At 40.1% G+C, this 12855-nt stretch overlaps 1 protein-coding gene and 1 long non-coding RNA gene across 3 annotated transcripts; both read right to left on the bottom strand.

Moving 5' to 3' along the window:
* Positions 1-2643: 2643 nt before the first annotated feature.
* Positions 2644-12855, bottom strand: LOC112249688. 2 transcript variants are annotated; one of them, XR_006083496.1, is made up of 6 exons: positions 12253-12855; positions 11146-11218; positions 10726-10783; positions 7372-7456; positions 7113-7201; positions 2644-4271 (listed from the first exon to the last, which is right to left on the bottom strand). It is a non-coding gene; the product is annotated as an uncharacterized LOC112249688 (long non-coding RNA). The 2 variants fall into 2 exon arrangements; XR_002953398.2 differs by having other exon boundaries at positions 11146-11193; positions 12253-12854.
* On the bottom strand, positions 9576-10452 carry LOC121846557 (piggyBac transposable element-derived protein 4-like). Its single transcript, XM_042322593.1, has 2 exons — positions 10260-10452; positions 9576-10113 (listed from the first exon to the last, which is right to left on the bottom strand). Exons 1-2 carry the CDS (start codon positions 10450-10452, stop codon positions 9821-9823), a joined length of 486 nt encoding a protein of 161 aa, XP_042178527.1. The 3' UTR covers positions 9576-9820.

Below are 12855 nucleotides of genomic sequence, written 5' to 3'. Positions count from 1 at the left end.
AACATGGCCAAGATGTTCAAATGTTCATAAATGACCAGCATGGTCGAATAATAATTAGGCAGAACAGTTGAAACTGGAGCAGCAGCACGGCCAGGTGGACTGGGGACAGCAAGGGGCATGGTCCTAGGGCTCAGGTCCTCCGAGAGAGAGAAAGAAAGAGAGAAGGAGAGAATTAGAGAACGCACACTTAGATTCACACAAGACACCGAATAGGACAGGAGAAGTACTCCAGATATAACAAACTGACCCCAGCCCCCGACACATAAACTACTGCAGCATAAATACTGGAGGCTGAGACAGGAGGGGTCAGGAGACACTGTGGCCCCATCCGAGGACACCCCCAGACAGGGCCAAACAGGAAGGATATAACCCCACCCACTTTTCCAAAGCACAGCCCCCACACCACTAGAGGGATATCTTCAACCACCAACTTACCATCCTGAGACAAGGCTGAGTATAGCCCACAAAGATCTCCGCCATGGCACAACCCAAGGGGGGGCGCCAACCCAGACAGGATGACCACATCAGTGAATCAACCCACTCAGGTGATGCACCCCTTCCAGGGACGGCATGAGAGAGCCCCAGTAAGCCAGTGACTCAGCCCCTGTAATAGGGTTAGAGGCAGAGAATCCCAGTGGAAAGAGGGAAACCGGCCAGGCAGAGACAGCAAGGGCGGTTCGTTGCTCCAGAGCCTTTCCGTTCATCTTCCCACTCCTGGGCCAGACTACACTCAATCATATGACCCACTGAAGAGATGAGTCTTCAGTAAAGACTTAAAGGTTGAGACCGAGTTTGCGTCTTTGACATGGGTAGGCAGACCGTTCCATAAAAATGGAGCTCTATAGGAGAAAGCCCTGCCTCCAGCTGTTTGCTTAGAAATTCTAGGGACAATTAGGAGGCCTGCGTCTTGTGACCGTAGCGTACGTGTAGGTATGTACGGCAGGACCAAATCAGAGAGATAGGTAGGAGGAAGCCCATGTAATGCTTTGTAGGTTAGCAGTAAAACCTTGAAATCAGCCCTTGCTTTGACAGGAAGCCAGTGTAGAGAGGCTAGCACTGGAGTAATATGATCAAATTTTTTGGTTCTACTCAGGATTCTAGCAGCCCTATTTAGCACTAACTGAAGTTTATTTAGTGCTTTATCCGGGTAGCCGGAAAGTAAGAGCATTGCAGTAGTCTAACCTAGAAGTGACAAAAGCATGGATTAATGTTTCTGCATCATGTTTGGACAGGAAGTTTCAGATTTTTGCAATGTTACGTAGATGGAAAAAAGCTGTCCTTGAAATGGTCTTGATATGTTCTTCAAAAGAGAGATCAGGGTCCAGAGTAACGCCGAGGTCCTTCACAGTTTTATTGGAGACGACTGTACAACCATTAAGATTAATTGTCAGATTCAACAGAAGATCTATATACAACCCTATATCACACTGCAATGATCAAACTGGGGAATACAGTTGCCATTTTAGAATGGTGGGGGTCCCCGTCCCAGTGAAAATTGTGCCCATGGATATATTGATCTATCCATTTTAGAGGCTTAATGAACTTTGTCTGACTTCTACATAACCACATTGTTGTCAGTACAAAACTGAGCTACTCACTCCCACTGCGGTATGCGCATGTGCATCGCCTGCCTCTTTTTGCAATTCATTTCTAAGGCACAAATAGTCTCTAAGGTGCAGGTCTGTGCAGGGAGACAACTAGGTTTAGCTTATAAGCGGTCTGAATGATGGCCTGGTGGTAGAATCTCTCTCGGATCCTGTTGGTACGAGACCCGATACTCCGATACCGCTTGCCAGATGGTAACGGAGTTAAGTCTTTGGCTCGGGTGACTGGAGTCCTTGACGATCTCTCTCTCACATCGAAGCAAACACTGCAGCAGAAGTGAACTCCCTCCTCCGCTACCCTTTCATCCACATGAGGGTACAATATGTTGAGTTTCCTGGGGAAGCTGTGAAGCAAGCTGTAGCCTATTGCGTGATTGTGTGTATGAGTCTGATATTAAAGAATGTGAAATGTTGCATGTTTACTATTGCAGGATTGTGTTCATGAGTCTGCTTTTCATTAAAAAATATTTAGCTACAAATATTCTATTGTTCATATGGGCAGAATATTATATATAGAGCCTACAAGAATTGGTTCAGTTATGGCCTAAAATAAATGTGTTCATATGTGCAAAATATTGTAGCCTAGGCCTACATAAATTTGTTAATATGGGCAGAATATTGTATATAATTTTGTTCATATGGTCATAAAGGATGAAGGCTAAAAACAGCCTAGGCCTGTCATTTCTACTATCTATTTGTTTTAACGAATGTATTTGCCTTGTATTTAGTTTTTACACTAACCAATCACTATAAAACATTTGTCAACAAAAAAAGCTTAACTAAATAGAAAACAAGAGGGCAAAAATAAGTATACGCCTAAAACATTTTCAAATAACCCAAAAAATACAAGAGTAGGCTACACAAAAACAAGTTTAGGAACAAATCGTCCAGAATGTGCTTAGTGCTCTAGCTTCTTAAGGATGTTGGAGTCATTGAAAGGGTTGAAATTGTCACGAAGGGACCAAGTAGGCTATAAAAATGATTTATTGTTTCAACTTATTATTTCCAGTGATCTGGTTGCATTGCCTTTTTCAAGCTCAGAGTACTTCACGTTACCCTAGCTTTTATTACATTTATTTTGACTAATAATAGACGGTTAATTTGACATTTGTTAATTGTTCATTTAACATTATTTGAAAAAACTTAAACCTTTATGTTAACAAATGTGGAGTTCTAATAACTAAAGCTACATTACTGTTGACAAATAAAAAACATTTAAGTCCACATCATCATGTCAGTATAACCGACCATTTTTAGTTGAATTAATTTCACATTTTGTTAAGTCAACTTGCAATTAAGTTATTGTAACTAGTAATACAGTTTTCATTACTACATTTAAAGGTTACATAACAGAATGGTCTAAGCAAGGGTAACGTGACATGTTAAGTGCTCTGAGCATGAAAAAGGCTCTGAGCATTTAAAAGACTTAACAATTAAAGTCAAGCCTACTTCATTGCGTTATTGTAACAGTTCTCAACCTGTTTGGCTGGTGGTGCTACACTGTGACTATGAGCAAGTCAAGCAAATAAATAACTATACTATTAATGACATAACAGACAAGCTTGCCACAGGCTGCAAGTAGAGAACCACTGTTCTAACTCAACAAAATTACTTTAATAAGATATGTAAACTTAAAATAACCCAGTATGTACAGTTGAACAAAGTTCAGATTTAGTAAAGCTGATCTCCATTTTAAAATGGCTTTATATTTCCAATGATTGATTTACTATCAAGAGTTCATTGATCGATTCAACAACTTACATCGAAATCAATTAATTCCATCTAGCTTGTAATAACAACAAAATAGTCCTATTGTGTATTTCAGAACATTTATTACACTATGTATTAACAAACAAATACATTTGCAACGATGTATTGTTCCCTAGAACGCATTTTGATTGTCATGAGAGAAAAAAAATCTAACAATGCATGTTTTTAGGTGCATGTCTTTGGGTGCATTTAAACAGGAATCCAAATTCTGCTGTCACTAATTGGTCTTAACCAATATCACCTAAGATTTTTTTTTATAAAGATAAATGTTTTGTCAAACTTTTTTTTTTACTGTCCAAGAAACCCATACACTTGTAAATGGAACTATTGAAACATGGTTATGGCACGGTAAATAAAAATTAAAACACTGAGAAATGACAACCTTCAGAACGGTTTATATGACAAGTTGGTGTTGAGTGTGAAAAAATCTAACATGGTGTAAACATTTTCAGAATGCACTTTTTTGACCTTCAGTTTGTAGACTGAAGGTCACACATAAAAATAGGGTAACTTAAGACTTCCCAAAACGGAGATTTGTAAGATTTAGGCAAATAACAGCATCGTTGTCCGAGGAATGAACTCAACTACTGCGAGTAAAACAAAAACACACTAATTAGTTGTCTTAATGAAGAAGACGGTTCAGCCTATGGACCTTTGCTGTAGTTTTCTGCACCAATCTTCAAGAATATTTTCTGAACTACCTCAAAAGTAGACCTCAAACATTTTGAGTAATCCATATTCAGACATTAAAGAAGTCCAATCAAAGTGGCAAAGGCATTTGGGACATTGTGAAGCTCATGTACCCACATGAGCTGGCATTGGGTCACCTGCTTCAGCTCCATCCACAACGACACCGATTTTCACTCCGCGGGTGCCTTCCTCAGAATCAGTTGTCTTCTGAAAAACAGAACAAAAATAGGCAAAGATTAGAGGCATTGCCCTACAAAACATCCTCAAAAACAATTTTTCTGTGACACTGTCTGCAAATGTACTGTTGCATATTGATGCAGGCAAGTGGGGTGGCAGGTAGCCTAGTGAGCAAAGAGCGTTGCGTCAGGAAACAAGCATGGTCCTTAAGCACATCAGTCAACCATGATTGCTCCCAGGTCTAGATAGAATGCGTTCTTAGTTGAGGTATAACATGGTCTGTACTTTTCCTATTTGCAAAAAACTATTGATTGTCCGCTATAGCGCCACAAAGGCCCATGGTCATCCAACACTGAAAATGAGGGGGGAAACAATGTAAAGCCTCATCTATCATTCTGTGCTGTTTTGGCAATCAGCTCTTTCTACAACATTCATTATACACTGCTCAAAAAAATAAAGGGAACACTAAAATAACACATCCTAGATCTGAATGAATGAAATATTCTTATTAAACACTTTTTTTCTTTACATAGTTGAATGTGCTGACAACAAAATCACACAAAAATGATCAATGGAAATCAAATGTATCAACCCATGGAGGTCTGGATTTGGAGTCACACTCAAAATTAAAGTGGAAAACCACACTACCGGCTGATCCAACTTTGATTCAACACTCCAGCCACATGAGGTCTAGCATTGTCTTGCATTAAGGAGGAACCCAGGGCCAACTGCACCAGCATATGGTCTCACAAGGGGTCTGAGGATCTCAACTTGGTACCTAATGGCAGTCAGGCTACCTCTGGCAGCACATGGAGGGTTGTGCGGCCCACTAAAGAAATGCCGCCCCACACCATGACTGACCCACCGCCAAACCGGTGATGCTGGAGGATGTTGCAGGCAGCAGAACGTTCTCCACGGCGTCTCCAGACTGCCACGTCTGTCACATGTGCTCAGTGTGAACCTGCTTTCATCTGTGAAGAGCACAGGGCACCAGTGGCGAATTTGCCAATCTTGGTGTTCTCTGGCAAATGCCAAACGTCCTGCACGGTGTTGGGCTGTAAGCACAACCCCCACCTGTGGACGTCGGGCCCTCATACCACCCTCTTGGAGTCTGATTCTGACCGTTTGAGCAGACACATGCACATTTGTGGCCTGCTGGAGGTCATTTTGCAGGGCTCTGGCAGTGCTCCTCCTTGCACAAAGGCGGAGGTAGCGGTCCTGCTGCTGGGTTGTTGTCCTCCACGTCTCCTGAAGTACTGGCCTGTCTCCTGGTAGCGCCTCCATGCTCTGGACACTACGCTGACAGACACAACAAACCTTCTTGCCACAGCTCGCATTGATGTGCCATCCTGGGTGAGCTGCACTACCTGAGCCACTTGTGTGGGTTGTAGACTCCATCTCATGCTACCACTAGAGTGAAAGCATTCAAAAGTGACCAAAACATCAGCCAGGAAGCATAGGAACTGAGAAGTGGTCTGTGGTCACCACCTGCAGAACCACTCCTTTATTGGGGGTGTCTTGCTAATTGCCTATAATTTCCACCTGTTGTCTATTCCATTTGCACAACAGCATGTGAAATTTAGTGGACAGTTTGATTTCACAGAAGTGTGATTGACTTGGAGTTACATTGTGTTGTTTAAGTGTTCCCTTTATTTTTTTGAGCAGTGTATTAAAAAGGTGCACTGTGTAGAATTCCACCATCTACTTTCTTTTTAAAAGACCAGCATACAAAAGCTGTAAAAACTATATTTCTAGATATGAATTGATTATTGTAGAGAATCATTGTCCTTTGTTACACAAAAGCACAGCCTAAAATGCAAAGTTTATATTGAAGACGGAACTGCGCGAGCCCACTGACGAACAATGTTGAATCAAAACTGATTGCAATTCCTTAAGTTCCTCGGCGTACACATCACGGACAAACTGAAATGGTCCACCCACACAGACAGCGTGGTGAAGAAGGCGCAACAGCCTCAGGAGGCTGTAGAAATTTGGCACGCCACCAAGAACACTCACAAACGTTTACAGATGCACAAAATCGAGAGCATCCTTTTGGGCTGTATCACCACCTGGTACGGCAACTGCTCCACCCACAACCGTAAGGCTCTCCAGAGGGTAGTGAGGTCTGCACAACGCATCACCGGGGGCAAACTACCTGCCCTCTAGGACACGTACACCCCCCGATGTCACAGGAAGGCCATAAAGATCATCAAGGACAACAACCACCTGAGCCACTGCCTGTTCACCCCGCTATCATCCAGAAGGCGAGGTCAGTACAGGTGCATCAAAGCTAGGACCGAGAGACTGAAAAACAGCTTCTATCTCAAGGCCATCAGACTGTTAAACAGCCATCACTAACATTGAGTGGCTTCTGCCAACACACAGACTCAATCTCTAGCCACTTTTATAATTAACATTTGGATGTAATAAATGTATCACTAGTCACTTAAACAATGCCACTTTATACATTACTCATCTCATATGTATATACCATACTTTATACCATCTACTGCATCTTGCCTATGCCGTTCAGCCATCTCTCATCCATATATTTATATGTACATATTCTTAATCATTCCTTTAAACTTGTGTGTATAAGGTAGTTGTTGTGAAATTGTTAGATTACTTGTTAGATACGGTCGGAACTAGAAGCACAAGCATTTCGCTACACTCAAATTAACATCTGCTAACCATGTGTATGTGACCAATACAATTTGATTTGGTTCACATTTGATTTGGCCTGTGTGTTATAATCACTTCAGATGGTGACAGACATTCAACTTGACTCCATTGAACGTTACAGTGCATCGTGATTCATAGGAAATTTCACTCCTGGGAGAAAGCATAAGGTTATCTTGTAGGGTTGTATACCTCACGTCTTAAAAAAAATTGGTAGGGTCTTCTCGCAGGAAGTATGGCAAGCCTCGGAGCACAGCGTTTCTCTTCCTTTGATTGGAACTCTAACAACAAAAGCACAATTGACTGTTTTACGACATTCTTAATGTGGTTGTCAATGATAAGGTCTCATCCCCAATATTGACATGTACTTAAAAAAGTAGCAATTATCAATACACCAAAACGTAAGTAACAACTGTACAGAAGACTTTAATGTCAACATAATCGAACCTACGTCTTTGTCAAGACTGTCCAGGCCTTCATAAAATGTCTTCTTGAGGTCCACAGACACCAGTCAGTCTCATGAACTCCAGAGCAACCTGTTTGAAGAGCATAACATACCAGGGAAGGAATTTTAGGGACAATGCCTTAAGGGGGTGCCTAATCTGCCAGTGCAACAAAACAATCATCCAGGGCACTAAGGCCCTGGAAATATATATCTTGATTTTGCAGTTTAAGCATGAGATTAAAATATACATAGCTAGGAAACATGAAAAATAGCTAAGTCTTAGTTGGGATATTTAAAATGTATCTATGGCAGGCTGTGACTGCCTCTGCGCTCATTGTTAAATATAGTTAAGGGATTCAGTCAAGCTATGAAGCTAAATGACGGAAATACTTTGAAAACAATGGTTTATATCCATAATTGACTTCAGAAAATGTGAGTGAAACACTTACACTGTATAGAGCCCTGCATTTGTGCGACCTATAAACAGTCAGAGTTAGGATTTTTACACCCAGCCTAAGAGCACTACAGATAAAAGGAATACATTTTTGAAAAGCATATTACATAACTTATGTAGTTCCTTGTGTCCTCTAATCACCTTCATCTAAAAATGCACAAAGGTCTGAAGGGAGAAAAGCTCTTGAGATATGAGAAACTGTGTATATTATTAACCCTTTCATGCGTGAGTTCCAAATATCTCTAACGGTCGCCCCAGCGTGAGTTTTTTTATGCACGTGATGTTAGAATGTTCACTCCATTCCAGAATGTGATTGATACGTAACAGTACATTTTATCCGCGCTGCCCTTAAACTAAAGCACGCAGCCTGTTTATATTTATAGGTTGTTCGAACTTCAATTTCAAATGATTTAACAAGTTTTTATTTTTGAATTTCTGTGTGTTCCGCCTCATTCATTCACATAAAAATAGTCATTTTTACTTTTGCGGACAATTACATTTTTGGGATATTTCTGACACGGACAAAATTCCCCAAGCACTTCCCAATTGTTTGTGCAGTTCACATCTGCAGACATTTGCTCATCTCCCGTCAGAACAGGATCTGCTCACGTGTTCACATTTTCCATTTCTATTGTAGCGTACTGTATGTATGGTGCATAATATAATGGTGTATATTCTTTATCACCGTGGACACATGAGGTAACGTTACTCATTTTATTACCTTTATGGTGTTATAGTCAATCGTGCTTACGTAGCTACATTCTATTAGCTCTGTAAAACAATGCTAATTGCGTCAGAGAAGTATTATCTTGTGTTGTATTTTGAAGCTACATGGCCTTATGACTCCCAAGTGGTGCAGCGGTCAGAGGCACAGCACATCCAGTACTAGAGGCGTCACTACACACTCCCTGGTTCAAATCCAGGCTGCGTTTCTATCAAAGTACCTTATTACGTTATAGTTTCCGCATGCTGTAGCTCACTGTATGTATGGATCATAATATATTCCTTATAACCGCAGACACATGAGGCAACGTTACACATTTTATAACCTTTATGGTGTTATAGTCAATCATGCTTACGTAGCTACATTATTCTATTAGCTCTGTAAAACAATGCTAGTTGCGTCAGAGAACTATTAGCTTGTGTTGTATTTTGAAGCTACCCTGGCTTTCTGACTCCCAAGTGGCACAGCAGTCTATGGCACTGCATCTCAGTGCTAGAGGCGTCACTACAGACACCCTGGTTCAAATCCAGGCTGTATCACAACTGGCTGTGATTGGGAGTCCCATAGTGCAGCGCACAATTGGCCCAGCGTTGTCCGAGTTTGGCCGGTGTAGGCCATCATTGTAAATCATTTGTTCTTAAATTACTTACCTAGTTAAAAAAAATATGACCATGGTTTATTTGGTCCATTCAGCATAGCTCTGTTCTGCCCTGCCCCCTTGTGGAGCTCAAAAGTTAGTTTCTTACTGTTATAACTCAAATCTGTTAATTTGTCAATGCAATAAACTATTTTTTATAGTAGTGTTTGTTACTTTGTAGCATTGTTTTATTGCTATATCCTTATATTGTATTCTAATTAGTAATTCCTCTTTATTCTGTACTTTCAGAAATCACAAACATTATTTGCCAATATCATAACTGGCGCTGGACATCTTTGGAGCTGAAGAATGAGGACAGCTTTTGTATGCTAACATACACCCCTTAACAGTTTTACTGGATGAAAACACAGCAAGAAAACTCATATGCTAATATGTAATAGTCATCTATTTTATTGCAGTATTGGTAGTTGGTTCAACAACTTGTTTTACTAGAGGACAAAAAACTGAATATGCATAACCCATATTTAATATTCATGCAGTGACTGAACAACAACTGCATTTCCACCCCCATCTCTAAAGGCATAGTATCATGGCTGGTCACTTGTCAAGTCACCTGTCAGGTCAGTCAGTCACTTATTGCAGCAGATGTGCTCAATAATGCTTGAGCATGTGATATTCCTCAAAGCATGGTGAAATACATAAGAGGTGTATCACAAGCTAAACACATGTATTTTGTCATCTTCCTCTGCTTACTTCTCCTGGCGCCAGACAGGCAGACTTTGCAATGCCTCCGTGTGCGACTACCTTGAGAAGCAGTTTGAGGGACTTTGCAGGGAAAATGCCGTGCAGTGAGGCGTAGGGGATTGTCTACAGCAGGAAGACCCCCAGTGGATGGGCGCCGAGGGGTGTGGTGCTCCTCCAGCAGCTCTCTCATGAGGTTCTCTCTGTATTTTTGGTAGGTAATTACTTTACCTATGAGGGAGTGGGGAGGATGAGGAAAGTTAGAGGATGATGAGGAAGTAGGTAGGTGGGTGAGATATTGTCACTATAATTGCATAATGGATGCATGTGAACTGTACATCCAATTACAAAAATACCTTGTTCAGTAATCATCTCACCTGTTAGTTGGCGGTGAACTATGCTGCCGTTGAGGACAGCAATGTCGATCAGATGGAAAAAATATCTTCGTATACCACTTGGTGCTTTTCCGAGTGCATGGGACTGCTGTACCAATTGTCCACGTACAAAGTGTGTCCCTTGCCGAGATGAGGAGCCAGCATGGTCATCGCCACGGACCCTGACACCCCTCATAATGTTTGATGTCAGTGGTGGACTTGTGTTGGGTCAATCTTTCCTCAGCCTAGGACAAATGTAGCCTACATTTTTCCAGTTAGGATGATTGTGTTATGATATATATATACACTGCAGTTCTAAACGAGTGTTCTAATCACACAGGTGTGATCGTATGCTTCAGGGACCACTGTAGAACGATCATACCCGTGTGATGGTATGTGTGAAAGGGTTCATTTCAACAACCACAGAAAATCTTATTGGACCTTTCGCAGATTTTACATAAGCACTTACTTTTCTGTCTGTGAACAGCACTGGCCATCTAGATTTGATGTCAATCACAATCTCCTTTCTTCTTAAAGTTAATGAGAAAGTAGTCATCATTGATGCAGAAACAGTTACTCAGTCAGGACTTATTTTCTGAATCTCTTCTTGCATATAATCCTTATTGTTGAAATAACTTCACAAATGAGAAAAGTACTGCTTAACATTACAGGGCTCAGAAAAATTACAGAGGTCACATTTTATACAAGCAGTAACTGTTTCATGAACATTTCTTCAGTGTTGAGTCAAATGCATCTTGAGTGCTATTTCTGTTTTAAAGGTGCACTGACAGTCTTGATCCATCAATGTATCTTGCATCATGTCCATGATTCAATTTGTAATGTCTAATAAGGATGCGTTGATTTGATGTGTCAAATCTGCAGTACTTACAGTTCCACTTCATCCATTGAAGAATAATGCTTTTGGATTTCCAATCATCTAAAAAAAGAATGTTTACATAAACCTTTAAAAAAATATATATATGACTTAAGTTCATGTTAATTAGCAAATTCTGAAATTGGTTAAAAATTCTAGATATAAGTGCTGTCTAGGTAAATCTGTTAACTACAAAATTCATTTTTATAACATGGTTTAACATAACATCTCAATACACCCAAACTAACAATTGTAAACTAACAAAATATGCCAACATTAATACTTGCAAGATAACGCTAATTTAAATCATTGGAATATTCTTAGGTTTTAAATAATATATTTTTGGAAAAAATGAGTTTAAAAACCCAATACTAACTAGAAGCATGGCTAGCAAACATATTTCCTTTGTACTATTATGCAGGTTATCAAACTATTTCCAAGACATGTGCAATTCCGACCATGTGCTATCTAGCGCCATGCTTAATAAACGCACTTTAACTAACCAGCACATGTGCACATTCGGCCACATGTCTTAACGGTCCTAACTAACACTATGCTAGCTAACAGCATCCTAGCTAAATGCCACAACATACCCTGGAGAATTTACTTAGCTACACATGCCTATATCTGATGTTTGGCTAGCAAGTCACTGAATACAACCACAAGTAGTAAAATAAACTGATAACTGCTCATTACCACCCATTATAATAGTAATTATAACTACAAGCATAGCTACAGTTGCCTTTTGTTGCTAGCTACTGTTATACAGGTTATCAAACAAAGTTAGTCAGCATGTCTGCAATTTGGAGCCATGTGTGTTGCTAGCTAGAGCAGTACTATTTAAAAGCATGATAACAGCAAGCTTAGCTACAATTATACAGTACACATAGCAGAATTGCACAAGTAATCCCATTCAAATTGATATAGTAAAATAATATTTGCTAAACGTAGCCAAATATGTTTTTTCTTGCTTAATTTAACCAAATGACCATTTTAACATGGAGTGTGTACGGTGCTAACCAGCTAGCATGTAACATAGTGGCTAATGTCCTTGCTATTCTTGTGCTGAAAAGTAGGTAAATAATATGCTAGTGGTTGTAATTTTTTTAAGGAGATACTCACATTTTGCCAAGCTACTCACTCCAGCTTGGAAAGCTGTTGAATGAAGTAGAGTTTCAGAAGCACAGTCCTGATCAAGCCACTTCCTGAAATGATGCCGCCGCCTATAAATTAACACTTGTGTTCTAAAATAAATTGTGATAGTACAAGTAAATCAAAAATATGTTTGATTCTATACATTGTACACTTTTGTTTAATAATTAATTGATTACTAGAATTACAAGGAGTGCTTGTAAGTGCTAAACCAAATTAAGTTTGACTTATGTCCCCTATCAATGTGCAAACAAGGAGCCAAACTCTACACAAACATCAAACAACGGGATAGGTGATCTGATGCATTCCGAGTGTTTTTTGTAGTTAATCTCTTTTATAACCAATTGTAACGTTACACATATTACTTTCACTACATTGGCCTCACCAAACACGAATTGTTAGATGGTTAGCCATGAAAGCTTAGGCCCAATATTAGGATCACTAATACATGTGCATGTGTAACCGAGTTAAAAGCGTTTCAATCAGGTCATGTCACTCGCTCTGAGACCTAAAGTTCCCCTTGCTCTGCTATGTGGCCCCATATTCATTAACATTTGCTCCACTGGTGTCAGA

Source organism: Oncorhynchus tshawytscha, linkage group LG01, assembly GCF_018296145.1.
Source record: "Oncorhynchus tshawytscha isolate Ot180627B linkage group LG01, Otsh_v2.0, whole genome shotgun sequence".
NCBI classification, from domain to species: Eukaryota; Metazoa; Chordata; class Actinopteri; order Salmoniformes; family Salmonidae; genus Oncorhynchus; species Oncorhynchus tshawytscha.
This window is presented reverse-complemented; position numbering and strand designations above follow the sequence as displayed.

What these genes read in the sequence shown, in the direction of transcription:
- LOC121846557 (XM_042322593.1), bottom strand. Translation starts at nt 10,452, where the DNA reads ATGAGGGGTGTCAGGGTCCGTGGCGATGACCATGCTGGCTCCTCATCT. An exon ending in AGTTCACCGCCAACTAACAG is followed by an intron (nt 10,114 to 10,259) that starts GTGAGATGATTA and finishes ACTCCCTCATAG; the next exon opens with GTAAAGTAATTACCTACCAA.